General features: G+C 47.2%; 1 protein-coding gene across 1 annotated transcript in view; it reads left to right on the plus strand.

Moving 5' to 3' along the window:
* TXNDC16 (thioredoxin domain containing 16) overlaps nucleotides 1-22,786 on the plus strand; it is a 40,028-nt gene extending 17,242 nt beyond the window's left edge. Inside the window, exons 9-20 of the mRNA XM_081859964.1 lie at nucleotides 719-885; nucleotides 3,039-3,099; nucleotides 3,264-3,414; nucleotides 6,602-6,748; nucleotides 7,642-7,701; nucleotides 11,091-11,259; nucleotides 11,810-11,922; nucleotides 14,016-14,100; nucleotides 15,205-15,337; nucleotides 17,111-17,271; nucleotides 18,013-18,206; nucleotides 20,353-22,786. Coding sequence (XP_081716090.1) covers nucleotides 719-885; nucleotides 3,039-3,099; nucleotides 3,264-3,414; nucleotides 6,602-6,748; nucleotides 7,642-7,701; nucleotides 11,091-11,259; nucleotides 11,810-11,922; nucleotides 14,016-14,100; nucleotides 15,205-15,337; nucleotides 17,111-17,271; nucleotides 18,013-18,206; nucleotides 20,353-20,654 — 1,743 coding nt within the window. The 3' untranslated portion in view covers nucleotides 20,655-22,786. The remainder of the gene's footprint in view (nucleotides 1-718; nucleotides 886-3,038; nucleotides 3,100-3,263; nucleotides 3,415-6,601; nucleotides 6,749-7,641; nucleotides 7,702-11,090; nucleotides 11,260-11,809; nucleotides 11,923-14,015; nucleotides 14,101-15,204; nucleotides 15,338-17,110; nucleotides 17,272-18,012; nucleotides 18,207-20,352) is intronic.
* Nucleotides 22,787-24,181: the final 1,395 nt, after the last annotated feature.

Below are 24,181 nucleotides of genomic sequence, written 5' to 3' on the forward strand. Positions count from 1 at the left end.
CCTGCCCTTTTAATCTGGAGTGTGCATGTGTTGTTGTTTTCTTTGTTTTTCTTTGTTTTTCTGTTGTATATTTTTGCGTTGTGTATTATGTTGTGTATTTTTGTGTTTTGATATTGTCAACTGCCCTGTGATCCTCCAGTATAGAAACTTAATAAACACCAGCAACACATGCATACATACATACATATGTACAACGTCCCAGATTTTACAAATGATAATTTTGGCAGCAGTTAAGAGGCGTTGTCTGACTTCTCAGGCTTCTGTTAGTACAATTTTATTAACATATCTGAACAGTAAAAGTACAGCCAACTATTGCTTCAAAGAACTCAAATTTGCCACTGCGTTTTTCTGTTTGTTTGCTCAAAGAAGGTAGATTTCCAGGGGAGCACTGAGTACAGTATTACAGTGGTACCTCGGGTTAAGTACTTAATTCGTTCCGGAGGTCCGTTCTTGACCTGAAACTGTTCTTAACCTGAAGCACCACTTTAGCTAATGGGGCCTCCTGCTGCTGCCGCGCCGCCGGAGCACGATTTCTGTTCTCAACCTGAAGCATAGTTCTTAACCTGAAGCACTATTTCTGGTTTAGCGGAGTCTGTAACCTGAAGTGTATGTAACCCGAGGTACCACTGTATTACTTCTTGGGGGGGGGGGCAGGCAGTAGCCAAATAAATTTGGGAATCTTTGGTGTATTTACCCTGAAATGGCCTCTCTCCTGCAGGCAGAGGCTACGCAAGACCCAGAAAAGGTTTCCACCACTCACCTCCAGCTGGGCCTCCCGCTGATCTTCATCCTGGCTCACGAGGAAACCTTGGAGGCAGATAAAGGAATTGCAGAGTTTGTGGCCTGGGAGCTGCTGGGCAAGGCTGGAGTCCTCCTGCTGTCAAGGTATTTGAGGACAAGAGGTATTTAATTTGGGGAAGGGGAGAAGAAGATGGGTGGGTTTCTTTTTAACAATTTATAACCTAAGCGCCACCAATCAATCCTGCAGAAGTTAATCGAAACAAGTCTGTCAAAAAAGGGGGTAACAATAAAGTATGAAAGAGACAGTTTACTAGAAGTGAAAAAGAAAATCGTGTAAAGGATGAAGGGAGTCAAACAGAGGGAAAGAAAAACGGAAATATGGTATATTTGTATTTTTTTGGGGGGGGGTTGTTTGTTTTTGTTGTTGTTCTTTTTATGTGTTTATGTTGTAAATAAATTCAGTTTAAAAAGGGGGGGGAGATGGGTGAATTTCTGAGATATCTTCTCACTGTGGGAGCTGACCATCCGCACAGACGCATGAAGGGCCCGGTGCTATGCACATTTACACAGAAGTAAGTCCCGCTGAGCAATGACAAACCTAGACAGCATCTTAAAAAGCAGAGACATCACCTTGCCAACTAAGGTCTGTATAGTTAAAGCTATGGTTTTCCCAGTAGTGATGTATGGAAGTGAGAGCTGGACCATAAAAAAAGGCTGATCGCCAAAGAATTGATGCTTTTGAATTCTGGTGCTGGAGGAGACTCTGGAGAGTCCCATGGACTGCAAGAAGATCCAGCCTCTCCATTCTGAAGGAAATCAGCCCTGAGTCCTCACTGGAAGGACAGATCCTGAAGCTGAGGCTCCAATACTCTGGCCGCCTCATGAGAAGAGAAGACTCCCTGGAAAAGACCCTGATGTTGGGAAAGATGGAGGGCGCAAGGAGAAGGGGACAACAGAGGATGAGACGGTTTGACAGTGTTCTCGAAGCTACCAGCATGAGTTTGACCAAACTGTGGGAGGCAGTGGAAGACAGGAGTGCCTGGCGTGTTCTGGTCCATGGAGTCATGAAGAGTCAGACACGACTAAACGACTAAACAACAACAACAAAGTCCCACTGAGTTCTTCCTGACAATAAACTGAAGGTGTGCCTGGACTAGATGGGCCTCCTTGGGCCTGATCCTGCGGCCAGGCTCTCCTTAGGTTCTTAAAGGCAGGTCGTAGATTGGCAGGTGCAACAGGGGGAGCGATGATAACAGCCTTTGATTTGATTTGATTTATTGTACTTCTGTGCCACTGTCCATTCAGATGAATCCCAAATTGACTTACAAACAAGAAATAAAAGTAACATAATGGAACATCACAAATACAGCACAGATCACACAAAATAATGAACAAATCATCAATAAAACAATCTATGGAACAGTAGCAACTAAAAAATTAAGCTAAACACCACAGTTGCAGCAGTCATTTTATATCATCAAATCAGCAGGGCATTTATAATCCGTAAAACAATATTAAGTTCATATACACACTCTCCGTGCCTTTGAGAGGTTTGCTGCCACAACTGGCTGTTAAAACCAATTCTTAACTCTAGTCCTGCTAGGTAGAAAGGGGAGAGTTAGCTCTAGAAATGTGAGCGTTTTTAGCCATTTTGGGCAGTGTTCACAACCTTTCCCCCACTTTCTAACCCACAGCTCAATGGTAGAGCAGTCCAGTCCAGCCACAGGAGAGCTGGCCCTTAGATATATAATAATAATAATATAATAATAATAATAATAATTTATTATTTGTACCCCGCCCATCTCGCCGGGTTTCCCCAGCCACTCTGGGCGGCTTCCACAAAGACCAAAAATACACTAAGATGTCAACATTAAAAACTTCCCTGAACAGGGCTGCCTTAAGATGTCTTCTGAATGTCAGGTAGTTGTTTATCTCTTTCACATCTGATGGGAGGGCATTCCGCAGGGTGGGTGCCACTACTGAGAAGGCCCTCTTCCTGGTTCCCTGTAGCTTTGCTTCTCGCAGTGAGGGAACCGCCAGAAGGCCCTCGGAGCTGGACCTCAGTGTCCGGGTAGAACGATGGGGGTGGAGACGCTCCTTCAGATATACTGGACTGAGGCCGTTTAGGGCTTTAAAGGTCAGCACCAACACTTTGAATTGTGCTCAGAAACGTCCTGGGAGCCTATGTAGGTCTTTCAAGACTGGTGTTATGTGGTCTCGGTGGCCGCCCCCACTCACCAGTCTTATTTACAATGCCTCATTTCAGGTTTTAATGCCTCGTTTTTTTATCTTGAAAGGAGTTCCATCAGCTTGGATGTTCTTCCCCGGTGTAACGTCGCCCTCAAGACACCTGAAGAGGTTAGTTCGTTGTTGCTGGTGTCATTAAGACTCCCTCTCTGTTTTGCCACCTGCAGTGGGCCTGTTCAGTCACAAGTTCTATTGCAGCAAATGGGACTTACTCCCGGGTAAATGTGTTCAGGCTTGCAGCTTTGACTGGTTTCAATGATCTGGTATTTCCGCAGGGTGTGCCTGTTAAATACTTGGTTCTGAAAGACGTGGATGAGATCATAGCCTTGGTGGAAAATGGCAAGGAGAGCGAACCCACACAGGAACGTGAGGAGGAGGAAGAAGAAGAGGAGGAGGAGGAGGAAGATGGTGAGAACTACGAACAAGGTAGATTTACTAATTCATTTTATTTGGTAAAAAATTTTTATGCCACTTGATGGTTGAAGTAAAAATCCAAAATGGCTTACAGAGAGAGTAAGGCAATAAATATAAACAACTCTCAAAACATTCAAAAGGTAAAATCAGCACTAAACAGATGAAAACATTCTCCATGTCTGAAGACGGTTTGGAAACTTCAGCTGGTGCAGACTTCAGCGGCCAGGCTGCTCACCGGAGCAAGACGGTTTGAGCATATTGCACCGATCCTGGTCCAACTGCACTGGCTATCAATTAGTTTCTGGGCCCAATTCAAAGTTCTGGTTTTGACCTATAAAACTTTAAACAGCTCAGGACTGCAATACCTCAAGGACCGCCTCTTCCCATATGAACCTAGCCAGTCCCTGAGATAATCTTCTGAAGCCCTTTTGCTTTGTGTGCCTCCTCTAGTGGTCCAGAGGGTTGCAACACGAGAACGGGGCCTTCTCTGCAGTGGCTCCCCGTCTGTGGAATGCTCTTCCCAGGGAAGTTTGCCTGCCGCCTTCATTGTACACCTTTAGGCGCCAGGCAAAAATGTTCCTTTTTAACCAAGCCTTTGGTTGACCTGATCAACGTCCTATACCCTTTTAAAATGTGGCTCTTTTTGACTTCCAGGTCGGCGCCATCGCCGAATGGCGGACTCCCTCTGAGCTCCGGAGGGAGCCTGCTGGGTAGGGGTTGGGTCCCGCCGCGCCGGCGACGCGGGGACCCTAAAAAACCATGGGCGGTGATGCCCATGGACTTGGTGACTCGGCGGGCACCGTTTGCGCCCCCCCGACCCGCGAAGGAGCCTTTTTAAAGGCTGCGGAGCGGGTGACGGGGGGTGGGTGGTGGTGCTATGAGTCCACTGCTTCCCCTGCCTAGCGAAGCCGCATGCCATCCGGCGGAGAGCACCGACTTTCTTCTATTGAAAATCTGGACTTAAAAGAATAACCCGTGAGTAAATTTACCGGACTTAAAAGGAAAAATCTGATTTATGAATTTGGAGCGAGCGGGGGAGGTGCAAAAAGGAAGTCCCCCCCCCCCCCCCGTTGTAGAGGTCTTAACGCAAGGATTTAACAATTAAGATCGAGAGATGAACTTATTTATTCGGAAAAAGTTAATTTCACGAAGGGAAATTACAAGTAATTGTGCTGGAGGAGAAGATTGATTGGTGAGAACTAAAATGTAACCCCCCGGGAACCTGGAGCGATCCGTTATGAGAGATTGGTGAAGAGACACAGAAATTTTGACAGCTGTCAAAGTAGCTGTCAAAGCAGGAAAATAAAAGAGAACTTTGTTACGATGGCTTTGCTGGCTAAATTCGTTACAATTTGGACATAAACTATTGAAAACAAAGGCAACAAGTTATTTGTCTTCTGGGTCTGATCTGGAAAGAAATTAAGTTACCATATTCCCTCTAGAGGGAGTTCTGGGACATTGCAACAGTGGCAGCAAATGGAAAATTACTATGAAATTGAGCAGGATTTGTTATCTCTTGGGAAAGCTGCAAAAACGAAGCATTATTTTGTCTACAGAGGTTTCCACACTAAAGGAGACAATGGATTTATCTATTGAAGAAAGGAAGGGACTTGACGTAAGTTTATGTTCCTGAACAAATAAAGCCTCTGTAGAGGAACCAGAAGTTTCTGAATTAGAAGGTTTTTGCAGCAGAACAGGGAAAAGAAACCTGAGGAATAAGAGCTGGACTAAACTCGAAGTTGGAACATTTGGGACATCCAGACTTTAAAAGGATCAAGAAACAGAATTTGAGTTATACTCTTAAATATAGAGGTCTGGATGGAAGAAGAATGATCTTTTCTGAGAGTTTCTCCGAGATTGGACTTTTTGAAATTAAAAGCTACCAAAAAGACGGCAAAGCGGACTCGAGAGAGGGTTAGACATGGACGTGGGATCTCCAGTCTGGCAGTAGACAGAAGGATGGATTTTGGGGATCGAAACCGAGAAAGGGGGGGGGGGAGAGATTTGGAATCCAAAGGCTGTAAAACTATATATTTTTTATTTTATTTTTTTTCATTTTCTCTTGTTGTGTGAGAAAAATAGGGGAATTCGTGGAAGGGAATTGGGGTCGATCTTAGGGAAGTATAAAAATATAAAGAGAAATGGTTAAATAAGATAAATCAATTTTGAATAAATGGGCTAATTATAATTATAACAAGGTTTTAAAATTTGGGGTAAGAATTTGTGGAATGAATCTAATGGAAATGGAATACAAGGGGGGGGGGGGAGTCCTGGAAAGATGTCAATGAAATTAAGTGTAAACGCTATCCTTTTCTTTTTTCTTTCCTTTTTTATTCTGGAAACTTTAATAAATATTATTTTAAAAAAATAAAAATAAAATGTGGCTCTTTTTGGGGGAGTGGGGTATTATTGGGTTAGTGCTTTTATTTTTATTTTATATACTGTGATCTTTTTATGTGAATCGCCCTGAGACCTTCGGGTATAGGGCAGTATATAAATTCAGTCAATCAGTCAATCAAATCAATCAATCAATCAATCAATCTATCAACCAACAGGTTTATCTAAATAAAATTGTCTTTAGCAGGTGCTGAAAAGATGATGGCAAAGTTGCCTGCTTGATATCAATATGCAGAGAGTTCCAGAGTATGCTTGCTTGTACGTTTCCGAGCACAATTCAAAGTGTGGTGCTGACATTGAAAAAGCCCTAAAGGACCTCGGTCCAGGATACCTGAAGGAGCATCTCCACCCCCATCGTTCTGCCCGGACACTGAGGTCCAGCACCGAGGGCCTTCTGGCGAGGGCCTGATTGCAAGGTTACAGGGAACCAGGCAGAGGGCCTTCTCAGTGGTGGCACCCACCTGTGGAATGCCCTACTATCAGATGTCAAGGAAATAAGCAACTATCTTACTTTTAAAAGACATCTGAAGGCAGCCCTGTTTTGGGGAGTTTTTATTGTTTGAAGTTTTATTCTGTTTTTAGTCCTCTGTTGGGAGCCGCCCAGAGTGGCTGGGGAGACCCAGCCAGATGGGCAGGGTAGAAATAATAAATTATAATTTGTATTATATTATTGCTTCCGCAGTAAAAGTAATTGATAGCTTCACCCTCCATGAAGTCGTGGGGCGCTTTCTGAACCCTGCCGAAAGCATGCAGCGGGTGTTTTCCTTGTCTTGAGAAAGAGCCTGTGTTTTTTGCCCTGCAGAGATCCAGGACGACGAGGTGGTGGAATCGGTCGTCAGGGACCGGAAGCGTGAACTTCCTCTTGAGCACATCCAGACCCTGACGGAAGACTCCTTCGCCCCTGCTCTGGCAAAGACCAACTCCACGGCCGTGCTCTTCTATGCCAGCTGTAAGTAAACAGCCCCCAATAGCTCCGCGTTTCACCTTTCCAGGAACCATCTCTCTCTGTTCTGCTGCTGTTCCTTAGGTTTGACCTTTCCTCTAGCGCAAATGTTGAATGGGGCGCTGGCGTGGAAATCCAGCATCCTTGGAATTCCAGGGCCCAGCAAATGTTCTGGGTATTGCTGTATTTTCTGAACAAAAACCATAATAACACTAGTAACAGAATTTGACAATTCAGATTTGAATGCACTGATATACCTATGACTACACCTTTTTAACAATATTTCCCCACCTCTCTCTCCTCCCCCTCCTTCAAACCACTATCCGCCTTATCGCTTAAATATTCCTTCCAGATTTCTTTATATTTATCCAGCCTTAATTTGCGTTGACATGCTATGTAGCTAATCTGTCCATATTATCAATCCATGGGCTCAACTGAATCCTTTTGCGGCTCTTCCAATTCATCAAAACAAGTTTTTTTGCTTCTGATATAGCACGGTACATCCAATTTTTTTTGACCCCTTGTAATCTCCCACGTTTCCGGAATATAGTTTAGAATTAAATTAAATTCCCCTAAATAACAATTTCTTTTTATTACTCTTGCTATAAATATCCTCACCTCGCACCGAAATGATCTTATCATCGGGCAGTTAATCATCATATGTACTAAGTTCGCATTTTTACTCCCACATCTCCAGCAGTTGTCTGAATTTGTTATTTTCTTCTGGTAAAGTTTTGCTGGAGTCAATTGCACAATTTATCCAGGCTGCAAAATTCCTGTACGCTTTTGGTATGGACTTCCCATTTGTATGGAACTTTGCCTGCCTGCAGAGCAGAGCTGGGGAATTTCTGGGGGCCTGGAATAACAGGATCTGTTTTTCTTTTTCCTCTTGGCCTCAGGGGAAGCCGTCTCCCTGGTCGTGATGCAGTCCTATGCCGAAGTGGCTGCCCGTCTGCAAGGTATGGAGGCCAGCTAGTGATTTCACTGACACACAGATTGCAGCTCACACACAGGACCCCCCCCCCCAGAGTGATGTAGGGCTTCCCCTATAGCCTTCTGCTCAGGCACACAAGTGGGGTGACTGTCTTGGGCCAACAGGCCAGCTGGCAGGAGGTCAATTTTTACAGGACCGCCTCTCCTGGTCTGCCCCGCAGAGGACCTTAAGGTCCGTGAATAATCAGAGTTTAGAGGTCCCGGGCCCTAAGGAAGTCAGACTATCCTCCACCAGGGCCAGGGCCTTCTCAGTGATGGCTCCGACCTGGTGGAATGCTCTGTCCCAGGAGACCAGGGCCCTGCGGGATTTAACTTCCTTCTGTCGGGCCTGTAAGACAGAGCTCTTACGCCTGGCTTTCAATTTGAACTTTTATTCCCCTTCCTTCCCTCCCCCTTCCCCTTTTTATGAAGATTACCCACTCCGGGATCCCACAGCTAATTCCCCCCTGGTCTCCTCGCTGGCCTAAGTAGGACTAATTTAGCCAGCTAGCCCTGGTGATCATCTAATGTTTATTGGATGGTTTCCCCCCTAAATTGATTTTTGAATTCTGAATTTATTGTTACTCACGTTTTAGGCTGTATTTTATGCTATTTTTTTGTTGCCTCAATTAAGTGTTTGAAATTTGTTGTTAGCCGCCCTGAGCCCGGTTTTCTGAACCGGGAAGGACGGGGTATGAATAAATGATGATGATGATGATGATGATGATGATGAAGAAGAAGAATTCCCTGGTGGTTGCAGGAGGACAGTGGCTTTGGGTATTTGTAATGGCCAGTAGTGGCAGACTGGAAACTCCCCGGCCAAAGACCTCCATACACATTGACCAGGCTTGCACCCCAGAGAGGTCATTTGGGTGTCGCTAACGCAACAGTTAAGGGACGCGGGTGGCGCTGTGGGTTAAACCACAGAGCCTAGGACTTGCTGATCAGAAGGTCGGTGGTTCGAATCCCCGTGACGGGGTGAGCTCCCGTTGCTCGGTCCCTGCTCCTGCCAACCTAGCAGTTCGAAAGCACGTCAAAGTGCAAGTAGATAAATAGGTACCGCTCTGGCGGGAAGGTAAGCAGTATTTCCGTGTGCTGCTCTGGTTCGCCAGAAGCGGCTTAGTCCTGCTGGCCACATGACCCGGAAGCTGTATGCCGGCTCCCTCGGCCAGTAAAGTGAGATGAGCGCCACAACCCCAGAGTAGGTTTATGAAGATTATCTGCTCTGGGATCCCACAGCTAATTCTCCCCTGGTCTCCTCGCTGGCCCAAGTAGGACTAATTTACCCCCGAGGCTCTGTCTCTTGAGACAGCTGGAGGCCAACAACAGCAACATTAGCTCCCTTCACCTGAGGATCACGAAGCTGTTTGCACTATAAAAACCCAAAATGTGTACCGTAGTAACAAAACAACAACAACTGGTTTTTGCGTTTCTTTTCTGGAGAAGGGAGTATTCTGTGTTATGAACCTCCCTGAAATCTACAGATGGAGGGCAGTATAATAATAATAATAGTAATAGTAATAATAGTAATAATAATAATAATAATAATAATAATAATAATAATAATAATAATGGCCCTGGAGCTTCATGCTCTGACCAGCATCCCAGTGAAAGGTCATAATTCAGTACATCTCCTTTGCAAGCAGAAAGTCCCAGGTCCATCAAGGTGGGACAGGGAGAGACCCCTTCCCGAAAACTTGGAGAGCCTCTGCCAGTTAGTGTGGACAAGGTGGGCCCAATGGTCTGACTCCCATATGATTCAGGGAGCCAGGGCCTGATTCTGAGCTTGTGGTCTTCCACTAGTATCTCTCACCTCTCCCCCTTTCAAGGCAACAGAGGCTGGATTGCAAGGGAAATATTCTGGCCGCTAGATGGCAGCAGCCTATTAAACTCCCGTGGACCGCAGAAATCTGGGCGCAGAGCTTTCCAAACCGTGAGCTCCGGTTTGCTAGTAAAGCTGAATTACTGTCTTGTGAAATGACGCATGTCTAAAAAGCCTGAAAAAGTTTGGAAAGCTGTGGTTGGGTGCATAAGAGACAAGGTTGTCTCTCAAGTAACCTGCCTGTCTAGTCCAGCACCCTGTTCTCAAAGTGACCAACCTATGCCTATGGGGAAACAGCGATCAGGATTTGAACTCAAGACCAACTCTCCCCCTCCTCTGGTCTCCAACAACTGGGGTTCAGAAGTATGGCTGCTTCTGACTGTGGAGGCAGAGTAGAGCCATTCTGGCTAGCAGCCACGATAGCCCTCTCAGTTAATGAATTGGTCCAATCCCCTTTTAAAGCCGTCCAAATTGGTGCCCATTGCGGCCTCCTGTGGGAGGGAGTTCCACAGGTTAACTGCGCGGCATGAGGCAGCATTTTCCAGCTCCTGGCACATCTCCCCTTAACTGCCGATCTTCTCCTGGGTGAGCACGCCCAGTTCTTTTCAACCCACCCTTGTGGGATTTGAGTGGGTCGGTGCAATGGGTTGCCCAAGGATAACAACTTCAAAAAAAATATCTGTATTTTTCGCTCCATAAGATGCACCTGACCATAAGACGCACCTAGTTTTTAGAGGAGGAAAACAAGAAAAAAAAATATTTTGAATGAAACAGTGGATGTATGATTTTTGTGGTTCATGCTGTGGCCACAGACATGATATGTGATTTGACGGTCAGTTTGGGGTAGCCCAATGCAAAAATCCTTAGGATCCATGTGGATCCGTGCTTTGTAACCACGTTTTTGCGCCATTGTGGCCCCACGAAACAGTGGATACATGCTTTTTGTGTGTGTAGGCTGTAGCCATGGACATGCTATGTGATCTGATGGTGAATTTGGGGTGACTCATTGCAAAAATCCTGAGAATCCATGGGCTTTTACCTCCCCACTCCCAGGCAGCCTCCTTTATTGCTTATCTCCCTCCGATCAGCTGCTTCCTTTCAACACTCCTTTCCCTCTTGTTTGCCTTAGTGTCTTTTCCTTAGCTGGAGCAGTTTTTTGATCCTCCTTTTCTTCTCATTTCTCTCCTCATTGCTTTAGTCTTCCTGTCTCCTCTCCTTGCAAGTTTGCTGTCTTTACCTCTCCCCTCCCAGGCAGCCTCCTTTATTGCTAGCGTCCCTTATCTCCCTCCCGATCGCTTGCCTATCAGCAGCTATGTTTCAACACCCCCTTCCCTCTTTCAAAAAAAATCTGCTCTTTGCCCCTGGGCAATTCAGCTCCAGGGACCACGCATTCGCTCCATAAGACGCGCAGACATTTCCCCTTAATTTTTAGGAAGAAAAAAGTGTGTCTTGTGGAGCGAAAAATACGGTATATTTAGTGTGTGGCTTTTAGAAAGGTGCTGATGAGATGTGCACAATTTTCCACTTCGCTTTGCTCTCCTAAATACTTTACAGGGACCCCTGAGATTACGCTTGCGAGGGTCAACTGCTGGGACTGGCCAGACCTCTGTGCACAGCAAAACGTCACTCAGTTTCCGACCATCAAGATGTATGTGGAAGCGGAGAGATGGCTGGCCTACTCTGGGATGTGGGGAGTCGAGGAGATGCTAAGGTTCATTGAGCTGTAAGTATCTTCCTGGGGTGTTTGGCTCTAAGGTGCACATGGAAGGTGGGTGGTCTGAGGTCGCAATTCTGGAGAATTCGGAGAACCTGTTCTGAGAACAGATTTCTGCTTTAAATGTGCATTCTGCAGTCTTTTGTCATCACTGCCCCCATCACTCAGCCCGGACATGGAGGTCCAGCTCCGAGGGTATTCTGATGGTTCCCTCACTGCGAAAAGTGAAGTTATAGGGAACCAGACAGAGGGCCTTCTCGGTGGTGGCACCCGCCCCGTAGAGCGCCCTCCATTCAGATGTCGAGGAGATAAAGAACCACCTCACTTTTAGAAGATGTCTGTAGGCAGCCCTGTATCGGGAAGGTTTTGCCTTTCAGTGCAGACGGAATCTGATCTGTCCCACATTGAGTAGGTCCCAATCTCCCTTCTTCCCACCCTGGGTGGTGAGACTTGGGGTATCCAAAATCTTAGGTAGTGACATTAAGCGTAGGAAGGAATCGAAAAAGACCTTGTAGACAGGCCTGAAACTATTTCCCCTGGTTTCCTCTTACATCTGCAGAAGCAGAACCTCCTGTCCGGTGAAGTTGACCACGGCCGAAGAGGTGGAAGACTATTTAAGGATCAAAACTTCAGTTTCTGTTTTGGGACTGTTTGATTCCAGCATGAGTGAAGGTAGACACCTCCCTTGGTTACCAGAAATGATAATACTTCCTATTGCCCTTTACCCGTAGAAACCGTTGTACGTGTTTCTTATCCTGCTTTCCTTCACAACAGCCCTGCCAGGTAGGCCCTCTGCCATCCTAATTTTGACCGGTGGGGAATGGAGATGGTAAAGGTAAAGGTAAAGGGACCCCTGACCATTAGGTCCAGTCGTGGCCAACTCTGGGGTTGCAGCACTCATCTCGCTTTATTGGCCGAGGGAGCCGGCATACAGCTTCCGGTCATGTGGCCAGCAGGACTAAGCCGCTTCTGGCGAACCAGAGCAGTGCACAGAAACGCCGTTTACCTTCCCACCGGAGCGGTACCTATTGATCTACTTGCACTTTGACATGCTTTCAAACTGCTAGGTTGGCAGGAGCAGGGACCGAGCATTGGGAGCTCACCCCATTGCGGGGATTCGAACCGCTGACCTTTTGATCGGCAAGTCCTAGGCTCTCTGGTTTAACCCACAGCGCCACCCGTGTCCCTTATGGAGATGGTATCAAGACACAAATTGCTGCCCTGGTCAGTTGCCTCCCTCTGGGATTCTCCAGAACAGGGTTTCCCAAACTTAGGTCCCCCGCTGTTTTGGGACTACAATGCCCATCATCCCTGACCACTGGTCCTTCACGCTTAATCCACTGGTCCTGTGGCAGCTTAATCCAGAATGCGGCCGCCAGACTGGTGACTGGGAACGGCCGCTGAGACCACATAACACCAGTCTTGAAAGACCTACACTGGCTCCCAGTACATTTCCGAGCACAATTCAAAGTGTTGCCGCTGGCCTTTAAAACCCTAAATGGCCTCGGCCCAGGATACATGAAGGAGCATCTCCACCCACATTGTTCAGCCCGGACACTGAGGTCCAGTGCCGAGGGCCTTCTGGCGGTTCCCTCATTGCGAGAAGCAAAGCTACAGGGAACCAGGCAGAGGGCCTTCCCGGTAGTGGCGCCCGCCCTGTGGAACGCCCTCCCATCAGATGTCAAAGCGATAAACAACTACCTGACATTCAGAAGACATCTTAAGGCAGCCCTGTTCAGGGAAGTTTTTAACGTGTGATATTTTAGTGTATTTTTGGTTTCTATGGAAGCCGCCCAGAGTGGCTGGGGAAACCCAGCCAGATGGGCGGGGTACAAATAATAAATTATGGGAATGCAGTCTGCCCCAAAACGATATTTGAAAGCAGGATCGTGTGTGACTGTCCTGATAGCGTCGCAAGTGCAAATCATAATGATTGGACAATAAAAAGGAGCATCTGTGAGGTGGCCTCTGTCTAATTGCAGGGTGCTGAGCCTTATCATTAGGTTCTGACATGATATATGACGGGACACAGGGAGCTTTCGTCTCTCGAGGCAAGGTCTGTGTTTTCCCACAAAGCGATAAACCTATTGGATTAAGCTTTCTCCAGGAAATTGAACCGGGGTGGCTGGATAAACACCAGCAAACCTGTTTTGATTTAATCTGATAATTAATTATCTGCAAAAATAATAATGAGAAAAGCATTAAAGGGAAGGGGAGCTTAGCTGATACCAGGGAGAGAAAAACTTCTTCTGAGTTGGATCTCTCTGCATTTAAATCCTCTGGTGCTTCAAGAACTCCTGCTTGTTCCCATACAGTGGTGCCCCGCAAGACGAACGCCTCGCAAGACGGAAAACCCGCTAGATGAAAGGGTTTTCCGTTTTGGAGGCGCTTCGCAAAACCAATTTCCCTATGGGCTTGCTTCGCAAGACGAAAATGTATTGCGAGTTTCTGCGGGGTTTTTTCCCTCCCCCCCCCCTTTTCCTAAGCCGTAAGCCGCTTATCAGCTGATCCGCTAAAAGCCGCTAAACCGCTAATAGCGCTAATCCGCTAAGCTGTCAATGGGCTTGCTTCGCAAGACGAAAAAACCGCTATACGAAGAGCCTCACGGAACGGATTAATTTTGTCTTGCGAGGCACCACTGTATATTTAGCTGACATTCCTGCGTTGCGGGGGAGGGGGGTTGGATTGGATGACCATTGGGTTCCCTTCTAACCCTACACTTCTGTGATTCAATGATTTACAGACTGGGTTATCTGTTTTTACAGCAAGAGAAGCTTTCGTTGGAGCCGGGAGAGTCCTCAGTGGATACGTCACAACAGGAATCTATCACGAAGAGGATGCCCCGATCCTGTAGGTGGATTGCTAGCTTGCTCTGAACTCGTTGAGCGACTCACTCGGTCTAGACCAGGGGTCGTCAACTTAAGGCCCATGGGCCATAAGCAGCCCACGGGGGTCATTTAACCGGCCCCCGAGTGGCCCCCAAACCGAGCCGCCCGCTTGGCGAGTCCCCGCAAGCTGCGCTAAACTGGTGTAGCGCTCCGCGGGGACTTGCTTCTGTGACGCTGGAAATCGCGTCTGTGCAGGCGCCGGAAATCACAAGCATGTGCAGTCTGGCCCACCTTGCCGACCCCTAGTCTAGACCAGCCATTGCAAACCCTGTGGCCTAGTGGTTAGAGCAGAGAGAGCAGAGATAGGAAACCTGTGCCCCCCCACCCAAATTTGTTGTTGGACTACAACTCCCATCATCTATGTCTGTCAGCCATGCTGTCTGGTGCTGATGGGAGTTGGAGTGCTGCATCATCCAGAATGCCAAATCCAGAATCTCCACCCCTGAATTTGAGTGATGAGCTAGGACGAGGGAACAAAGGAAGCTGGAAGGCTACCTTATACTTATTCAAGCCAATGGTCCCGCCGCGCTCCTGAGGCTTTGGGTTGCCTTCACTGAAGCCTGGAGAGCGAGAGGGGTCAGTGCGCACCGACCCCTCTCGCTCTCCCGGCTTCCAAGGTAGCTGCCTGAAGCCTCCAGAGCATAGTGGGAACTCCTGCTGCACTCCGGAGGCTTTGGGTTGCCTTCAATGAAGGCGACTGAACGCACCTTGAACTCACTGAATGCACCTTGTTTTAGAGGGGGAGAATAAGAAAAAAAAAATTCTCCCCCTCTCTGTGCAGCACCCCTTCAGCGAAGCGGCAGGAGAAATGGAAGGGGCTTCGTTTCTCCTGCCGCTTCGCTGAAGGGGCGCTGCGCAGAGAGGGGGAGAATTTTTCTTGTTCTCCCCCTCTAAAACAAGGTGCGTCCTATGGTCGGGTGCGTCCTATAGAGCAAAAAATACGGTAGTTGATAAACCAGCTGTAAAAAGCTTGTGCAATGATTTGGCTAAGATTCCTTTAATCGGGGGACGGCTGTATCTTCAAAAGAGTTTTTGAAATGTGTTTCTTTCTGTTTTTTCCTCCCAGGTCCCATAAATATAAGGCGCCTCTTCCAGCTCTGCTGCTGGCTAGGCCTGATGCGAGGACGGTCATCCATCTCTCAAAGTTCAGCATGCAAGACGTGGTTGAAATTATCCGCCGTGCATTACTGGAAACCTTTGTAAGCACGTTTTCGGCTTCTGATCTCAGTGTTAAAGATGCAGAGCTCCTTTTTTCGGATTCGGAACTGGCACCCTTTCCTTCCCTTGCAATACTTGTCCTGTCTGCCCGCCCACCCCTCTCCTGGGATTCCTGCATTGCACGGGGTCAGGCTGGATGGCCTTTTAGGTCCTTTGCAACTCTACACTTTTCTCTGATTCCTGTTGCTGGAGAGCCAAATAGATAAAAGAATTCTCTGTTACTGGTTTAGAGTTCAACAGATGGACAACGCTAGGCTACCCAAAAAATGCCTGATTGAATGGATTACCCCTTAAAAACTGGGTACATCACGCTGCCCAACTGATGGGCAAATATGACCTCTCAGTGACCGAGATAAAAGAACTTCCCTTATATTCCCAGAAAAATATCTTTAAACGAACCATAAGGGCAGTGGCAACTAAAAACGATCTAAACTGTATATACACATCCACATGCGCCCCATTGTACAGTGGTGCCTCGCAAGACGAACATAATTCATTCTGCGAGTCTCTTCGTCTTGCAGTTTTTTCGTCTTGCGAAGCAACCCTATTAGGGGCTTAGCGGATTAGCGCTATTAGCGGCTTAGCGGCTATTAGCGGCTTAGAAAAAGGGGGGGCGAAAAGCAAGCCCATAGGGAAATTCGTCTTGCGAAGCGCCTCGAAAAACGGAAAACCCTTTTGTCTGGCGGGTTTTTCGTCTTGCGAGGCATTCATCTTGCTGGGCACCACTGTATTTTAAACTTAGAGAGGCCTAGGAGCACACATCTTATTTTAATGAATTGACTTTAGCACGACTTCGGAAAGCTTTTGCAGAGTTACGATTAAATACGATAAACTCTGCTTATAGAGATGGGAGACGCAGAGGCATACCAACAAATGAACGTGTTTGCATTAGGGGATGTCCTGAAGTAGAGGACCTTATGCATTATATCTTGCGCTGCCCCATATATAATGAAGCAAGGGAACGATTTTTAGCACCTATAATGACAAGGTCCCCTGGCCAGAACCCCTCTGACATGATTTTATATCTGCTCGCAAACATACATAAGTATGCGACCTGGCGTGTAGCACTCTTTGCAACTGCTGCTAGGAAAATTAGAGCAAATTATATAGCCAATATAGCCACCAACTGTAAAGGAGATCAATTTATTTGACCCTATCTGCATCAACCTTTATTCTATCTTTGATAATCACCAAACTCTGAATATAATTGCACATTGTATTAATTAACATTATTTTTTTAATATATTAGTGGCCCTGTGATAATTTTATCTTATAAATTTTATTCTTTAATGTCTTAATTTGTATATTAAGGTACTTTTATAGCTCTGTTTAGAGTAGGTAATGTATTGATAATATAAATGTTTTAAGTTTTTTGTATCAATTCAGTATACAGTGGTACCTTGGGTTAAGTACTTAATTCGTTCCGGGGGTCTGTTCTTAACCTGAAACTGTTCTTAACCTGAAGCACCACTTTAGCTAATGGGGCCTCCTCCTGCTGCCGCACTGCCGGAGCACGATTTCTGTTCTCATCCTGAAGCAAAGTTCTTAACCTGAAGCACTATTTCTGGGTTGGCGGAGTCTGTAACCTGAAGTGTATGTAACCTGAAGCGTATGTAACCCCAGGTACCACTGTACTTTTTAGGAGGGGGGAAAGTGCGTCTTATAGAGCGAAAAATACGGTATATACATTCTGTGTACATTGCGGCAGCCTTTGGCTATGTGCAATAAAACTGACCGACTGATTCCTGTTGCAGCCGGAAATCACAGTGGGCAACCTCCCAAGGTACTTCCAGCTGGAGAAACCTTTGCTCCTCCTGTTCAGTGATGGGGCCCTGGCTGAAAGCCAGGAAGGAGAAATGAGGCGTTTGGCCACAGAAGAACGCCGGGAAGAGTTCGTTCCCTGCTGGATGAACCTGTAAGCAACATCTTAGGGCGGTGCTTCTCCGAGGGTGTGGCAGGAGGGGATGGCAAGCGTAGTGGGAAGATTCGAGGGCAGTCAAAGGAACATTTCAGCATTTCAGTGTAGTACAGTGGTACCTTGGTTCTCAAACTTAATCCGTTCCAGAAGTCCGTTCCAAAACCAAAGCGTTCCAAAACCAAGGTGCGTTTTCCCATAGAAAGTAATGCAAAATGGATTAATCTGTTCCAGACTTTTAAAAACAACCCCTAAAACAGCAATTTAACATGAATTTTACTATCTTAACTGACCTGGGATCTACGGGTATAGGGCAGTATACAAATATAATAAGAATAATAAGAATAATAAGAATAATATATTGTCGCTGGGCTCTTTCTCAAGTTAGAATTTGCTTGTTTTTTATTCCGCATGTGAGTTAAAAGCTTTTACCCCAAAAGGTTTTTTAGATTTGACTCTCTGTGCTGTTGCTTTGTTTTTAACGAATCCATTTACACCACGAGAGCGTGCCATTTCCCAGAATCCAGGGCAAAGGCCTTCTGCGGCCTTCGTGATCCAGAGCCTGCAGTTGCGGCTTAAAACAACCCCAAATGCTTCTGGAGATCAAAATCAGTTTAACGGCATCTGCATCTGACAGGGAGCTCAGACTGGGTCCTTTTAAAGTGGCTCTTTAGAGCGCAGCTGTTTACTTTTCCACTCACTAAGTGCTATCATTTAATCTCCTGGTTTTTCCAATCGCAGCAAAAACACCCCTGCGGGAAGAGGAATCCTAAAGGCCTATTTCGGGAGTTCCCTCCCTCCGCTGCCTCTCCTCCTCTGGATCAACCTCCATTCCGGGGGACAAGTGTTTGCTTTTCCACCGGATCAGTCAGTTTCTGAAGCGAACGTCTTAGCTTGGATCGAAAAGCTGAAATCCGGCCAAGAAGTTCCAAGCAGTAAGTATGCAAAGTTGTCCCTTCTTAACCAAATACCGTATTTTTTGCTCTATAAGACTCACTTTTTCACTCCTAAAAAGTAAGGGGAAATGTGTGTGCCTCTTATGGAGCGAATGCAGGCTGCACAGCTATCCCAGAAGCCAGAAGAGCAAGAGGGATTGCTGTTTTCGCTGCGCAGCGATCCCTCTTGTTCTGGCTTCTGAGATTCAGAATATTTCCCCCCTTGTTTTCCTCCTCCAAAAACTAGGTGCATCTTGTGGTCTGGTGCGTCTTATAGAGCAAAAAATACAGTATGTCTTGGACTCTCCTCCTGCTGGCGCTCAGTGTCATTGGTGCCCGAAGGTGGAAGGAGATCTGGAGAAAATTCAAAAAGCATGAACCAGACATCTTTGGTCTGCTTCCGTGCTTCTGACGATGAGATTTCACCCCCTCCAAAAAAAATATACCCTCTGCATTGGGCTTTCTTTCCCTCAAGCTTACAGGTCCTCCATCATTGCTAAGAACTTGACTTCTCTTACGCTCTCACTGGGAAATTCTAACCACCGAAAGGATGCTTTTACTGGTAATTTTAAAACAAAAATGATAACAACCACCCAGTAGAGATATCTTGCTATCGCTAGCAAACGTGTCACGTTGCTTACTAAAAAGGATTCTGAGATCATGCAAAACTGCTCTCTAGCATAGGGTTACCAGACGTCCCTGATTCCCGGAGACAGTCCCTGGATTTGCAAATCTGTCCCCAGACAAATTCCGTCCCCGGAATGTCCCCAGATTTGCAAATCTGTCCTGAGGAAACATGGAAACATTCCCTGTTTAGGGAAACTTTTAATGTTTGATGCATTACTGTATTTTAATATTTTGTTGGGAGCCGCCCAGAGTGGCGGGGTATAAATAATTAGTAATAATAATAATAATAATAATAATTACATGGCAGCGGCAGCCTCAGCTCTGGCTGGCTTCAGGAGCTGCCCGCTGCCATGGTGCCCGCCATTATTCCTTGCCGGTGAGGAAAAATGGCGGGCACCATGGCAGCCGGCAGCCGGCAGCGAGCAGCTCCTGAAGCCAGCCAGAGCCAACTGCGCTACCAGGCTGGCTCCGGGCTGCTCACTGCTGCTGCCACTACTGAAGGGGAACCAGGGACGTCCGGCAGTACAGATCTTCTGCCCCCTTCCCTCTTTGTTTTGACTGATCGGGGGAGGCTCGGGAGTTGCGGGCGGGCGGCCAGTTTTTTAAAAACTCTGTGCATTTATGTTTCACAGGGTGCGAAAGAAGGGCTTTGCACCTTTATGCAATATGCATTTGTGCTTGGGCCCAGGGTCTTTTGCCTCACTATCCCCACTACTGACTCCCTGTTGCTAAGGTAAAGGTAAAGGGACCCCTGACCATTAGGTCCAGTTTTGACCCACTCTGGGGTTGCGGCGCTCATCTCGCTTTATTGTTGTTGTTTTTTTAATAAATTTTTAGTAAGATTTTAAAGGTTACAGAAAAAGAAAAAAAAAACAATGGGAACAATAGAAAAAATATAACAAACATCTTCACAAAGAGAAGACAAAAATGAAAAAGACAAAAAAGAAAAAAATACAAGCAATTAAGAAAAGAGAAAAAAAGAACACATCAAACCTTTACCTAACTTTCTTTCCTTTACTTGTTTCCTTGACCTCCTCACACCTCCCTTTTTGTATACTAGTTCAATTAAATAAAACAGCAAATCCTTCCCAGCTTTGTTTTTATCCTGATACCTTATCTTAATATACTATAATTTTACATTCTCTTCTTTCACCAATTCATTTTTACTTAATCCTTTATATCATTTCTGCTAAAACCACATAATTTTATTCCAACATCTTTCTAACATTCCTTAAGCTCATCTCGCTTTATTGGCCGAGGAAGCCAACGTAGGTGGTGAGTGGCGGCTCTTTTGTTTGGGACTTCCATTTTGTTCCACCTGGTGGCAGGTGGGAGTCCTGTCGCGACAGTCTTCAATAAAGACCAAGCCTACTGGCTGCTGTTTTGCTCTGGTATTCCTGGCTGGTGTCCTTGTTTTTTGTCCAAGGGAGCCCTCAGATTTCTCCGCTAACAGAACCTGTTAACAGAACGGTAAGCCCTATCCTGACTTTTCGATGTGCTCTTCCTGTCCCGCCCCCAGCTGTCCTGTCGGGTGACGAGTGGAAGCCCCGCCTCCCCGCCTACGACTTCCTGAGCATGATGGAACCCTCGCTGCCGGAATTTACCATCTACAGCAGTGGGAGCGTCGGAAGCTACCAGAAGGAAGAGGAGGAAGGCCCCTTCAGAGGAAAGGCATCACCGGGGATGGCAAGAGAGGACCCCACGGAAGACTCCGTCGTATCTGAGCTGGAGAAAGACCAGCCGACTGGAGGGGACCTGAGAGGAACAGCTCCCCGTCTGGCAGCAAGGGAGAAGCAGGCGAAACGTCACACAGAGCTGTGAAACTCGCTGGATTTTCCGGAAGCAGGCAGCGTGGCCGGGGATGATGGGAGTTGTAGTCCACTTGGAGGGTCATTGGTGCCCCCGAATCCTGCTCTAACCTACGACCATATTCAGATTTGCCGGTTTTTCTCCCAGGGCATGGCCTTTTCCGTACCAGTGCTGGAACCTTGACCCTTGTGTGACCAAAATATCGTTCCACCACTGAACTGTGGCCTCTCAGTCTCTGGGCAGGTGAAAGGAGCATTTTCAGGGATGTTTGGACATGGAAAATGGCGACCTCAATGGTGGTAGCTTGGTGTTGTCTTCTTCGCCGAAGGATGACAGCTGACGTCTCTTGAAGCATCACCAGGGCCTGTGTGTCCTCCTGCCCGTCTTTTAGAGATCATTTGTAAACTCTTGGGGTCTTTTGTTCCAAAATGAGCATGAGTTCTGGAGCCAGGAGGAGCCTTGTTTTGGAAGGTTTGTGTATGTGTGTGTGTGTGAGAGAGAGAGAAATTACAGCTCCTCCAGGCAAGCTGTTCCTCGAGAACTCATTCTGATTTGCTTGCACAAAGCTTTCGTAGAATTGTAGAGCTGGAAGGGACCTCGAGGGTCATGTCATCATCATCATCATCATCATCATCATCATCATCATAATACAGTGGTACCTCTGGTTACATACACTTCAGGTTACATACACTTCAGGTTACAGATTCCACTAACCCAGAAATAGTGCTTCAGGTTAAGAACTTTGCTTCAGGATGAGAACAGAAATTGTGCTCCGGCAGCGCAACGGCAGCGGGAGGCCCCATTAGCTAAAGTGGTGCTTCTGGTTAAGAACAGTTTCAGGTTAAGAAGGGACTTACGGAACGAATTAAGTACTTAACCCGAGGTACCACTGTAATAATTTTTTGTTTATATCCCACCCTCCCCAGCTGAAGCCGGGCTCAGAGCAGCTAACAACAGTAAAAGTAACACAATTTACATAAAATCACAAGCAATTAACTAAAATACATTCTAAAATCAATTCATTCTAAAATCAATTCAGAATCAAATTAATGGCAACCAACCGCCTGCAATACAGGAATCTTTTGCCCAATGTGGGGTTCGAACCCACAACCTTGAGATGAAGAGTTTCATGCTATACCAACTGAGCTGTCCCTGCCTCACAGAGCTTAGACTGTAGACACTTCCAGGCGGCTGCTGTTTTTGGGTGGGATTCAATCACATACTGGCAAATTGAGGTGGCACAATTGATGGGGAGGTCTTGTGCAATGCACCAGCCATAGCTCAGTCGCAGAGCAGGTTCAAAATCTCCACGTAGGGCTGAGAGGAGCCCTTTTCCTGAAACCCTGGAGAGGTGCTGCCTGCCAGTGTAGACAATACTGAACTAGATGGACCCAGTGGTCTGATTCAGTTTAAGGCAGCTTCCTAATATTCCAAAAGATGTGTGTTTGTGTGTGAAAGGAAGTACAGTGGTACCTCGGGATGCAAATGGGATCTGTTCCAGAGCCCCGTTCGCATCCTGAAGCGAACATAACAAGCGACGGAGCGCCTACGCGTGCGCGGGTCGCGTTTTGCCACTTCCGCGCGTGCGCACGTCATTTTGAGCGTCTGCGCATGCGCGAGCAGCGAAACCCGGAAGTAACGTGCTCTGTTGCTTCCGGGTTGCTGCGGAGCGCAACTCGAACATGCTCAACCTGAGGCACATTCAACCCGAGGTATGACTGTAGTGGAAAAATGCGCTGGAAAGTCTGTGGGATCACAGTTGCTTTGACGCAACTTCGCCCTAACGTCCCTGCAAACAAGCCAGTATGAGCGCTCATTAAATAGCCAATGTTATCTAATCTCCCTCCAAACAAATCAGGACGAATGCTCAATGAGCAAGTCAGCCAGAAGCAACCTTTATCCAGTCTTTATCGGGCATTTGTTCAGATTTGTTTGCAAAGTGGCTACACTACAATGAGCATTCTTCTTGATTTGCTTCCTCGGTGTTTCTATGGCTTCCCATTAAGCACCCACCCACCCTTTGCAGTGCTTTCCCTGTCCCCTTGCCAGCCCCAAAATAGCAGCATGCTGCTCCTGTTGCAGAACGTAGTTATCATATTTTTCACGCTATAGGACGCACTGGACCATAGGAGGGGGAGAACAGGGGGGGAAATTCTCCCTCTCTCTGCTCAGTGCCCCTTCAGCGAAGCAGCAGGAGAAACGGAGCCCCTTCCATTTCTCCTCCCGCTTCACTGAAGGGACGCTGCGCAGAGAGGGAAAACTGCAGCGCCTCTCCAGCGAAGCGAAGCCAGAAGAGCAAGAGGGATCGGTGTGCACAGACCCCTCTCGCTCTCCAAGCTTCAGGCGGCTATCCACAAGTGCAGTGGTAACTCCTGCTGTGCTCTGAAGGCTTGCGGATGGCTGCCTGAAGCCCCCGGAGCGCAGTGGGCGTTCCCTGCGCTCTGGGGGCTTCAGGCAGCTTCAGCGAAAGCAATGCGAAGCCTTCGGAGCACAGGGGGAGCTCTCCCTCTGCGCTTCGGAGGCTTCACGTTGCTGTCGCTGAAGCCAAGGAGCCTGCATTCACTCCATAAGACGCACACACGTTTCCCCTTCATTTTTGAAGGGGGAAAAGTGCATCCTATAGAGCGGAAAATACGGTATTTATAGTCATACCTTGGATCCCGAATGCCTTGGTACTCGGACATTTTGGCTCCCCAGTGCTGCAAACCTGGAAGTGACTTTTCCTGTTGGCAAACGTTCTTTGGAAGCCGAACATCCCGACTCGACTTCCGCGGCTTCCGATTGGCTGCAGGAGCTTCCTGCAGCCAATCGGAAGTCGCTCCTTGGTTTCCAAACGTTTTAGAAGTCAAATCGACTTCCGGAACGGATTGTGTTCGACTTCCTAGGTACGACTGTATGATGAAATCAGGCCCTATTGAAAGCGCTCTGGGGGGAAAGCAGAGCGGAATTGCTTGATGGGTAAAATCCCCTCCCCGTGGGGGGTGCCCAGGGGTGTGATGCCAGAGCGGCTTTCACAATTCTGCCACCTCGTAAAAGAGCCACCGCTGGCTGGCATTCATTCTTCACGTGACCAAATGCAAGATGATGGCTTCCAGATGGGTCTGATAGGTGGGCAGTTTTAATGGAGCTCTTGTTATCCGGCCCAGCTGGAGCTCGGACCTGTAAAAGTGACGCTCGTGAATAATAAAGCTTGCTAAGAGGGGCCCTGAAAGCTTTTACGAGCTCATGGGGAACGCTGGTCCACTAGGCATTAATTTTTATCTTGGGGAACGACATTATACATATGGCTGTGCTTTATGCCACCTTGAATGGAGGCTGTAAGAGCTCAGGGGAAGGTGAGCAGCAGCCGTAGGCAAACAGTGCATTTGTTATTGCTTTTAAACTGGCCACGGTCCTAAGATCAAGGAGGGCGTGTGCCTGGAGTCCCGGCCCACCTGCGGTCCCCTAAATGCCTCTCCAGAGTGTCAGGAGACCCTCCTGAAGTCCTGGAGAGCCACTGCTTTTGACAGCGCCGAGCTTGGTGGTCCCGTGGTCTGGGC

The sequence above is a fragment of the Podarcis erhardii genome, assembly GCF_964252035.2.
Source record: "Podarcis erhardii genome assembly, chromosome: 1".
NCBI classification, from domain to species: Eukaryota; Metazoa; Chordata; class Lepidosauria; order Squamata; family Lacertidae; genus Podarcis; species Podarcis erhardii.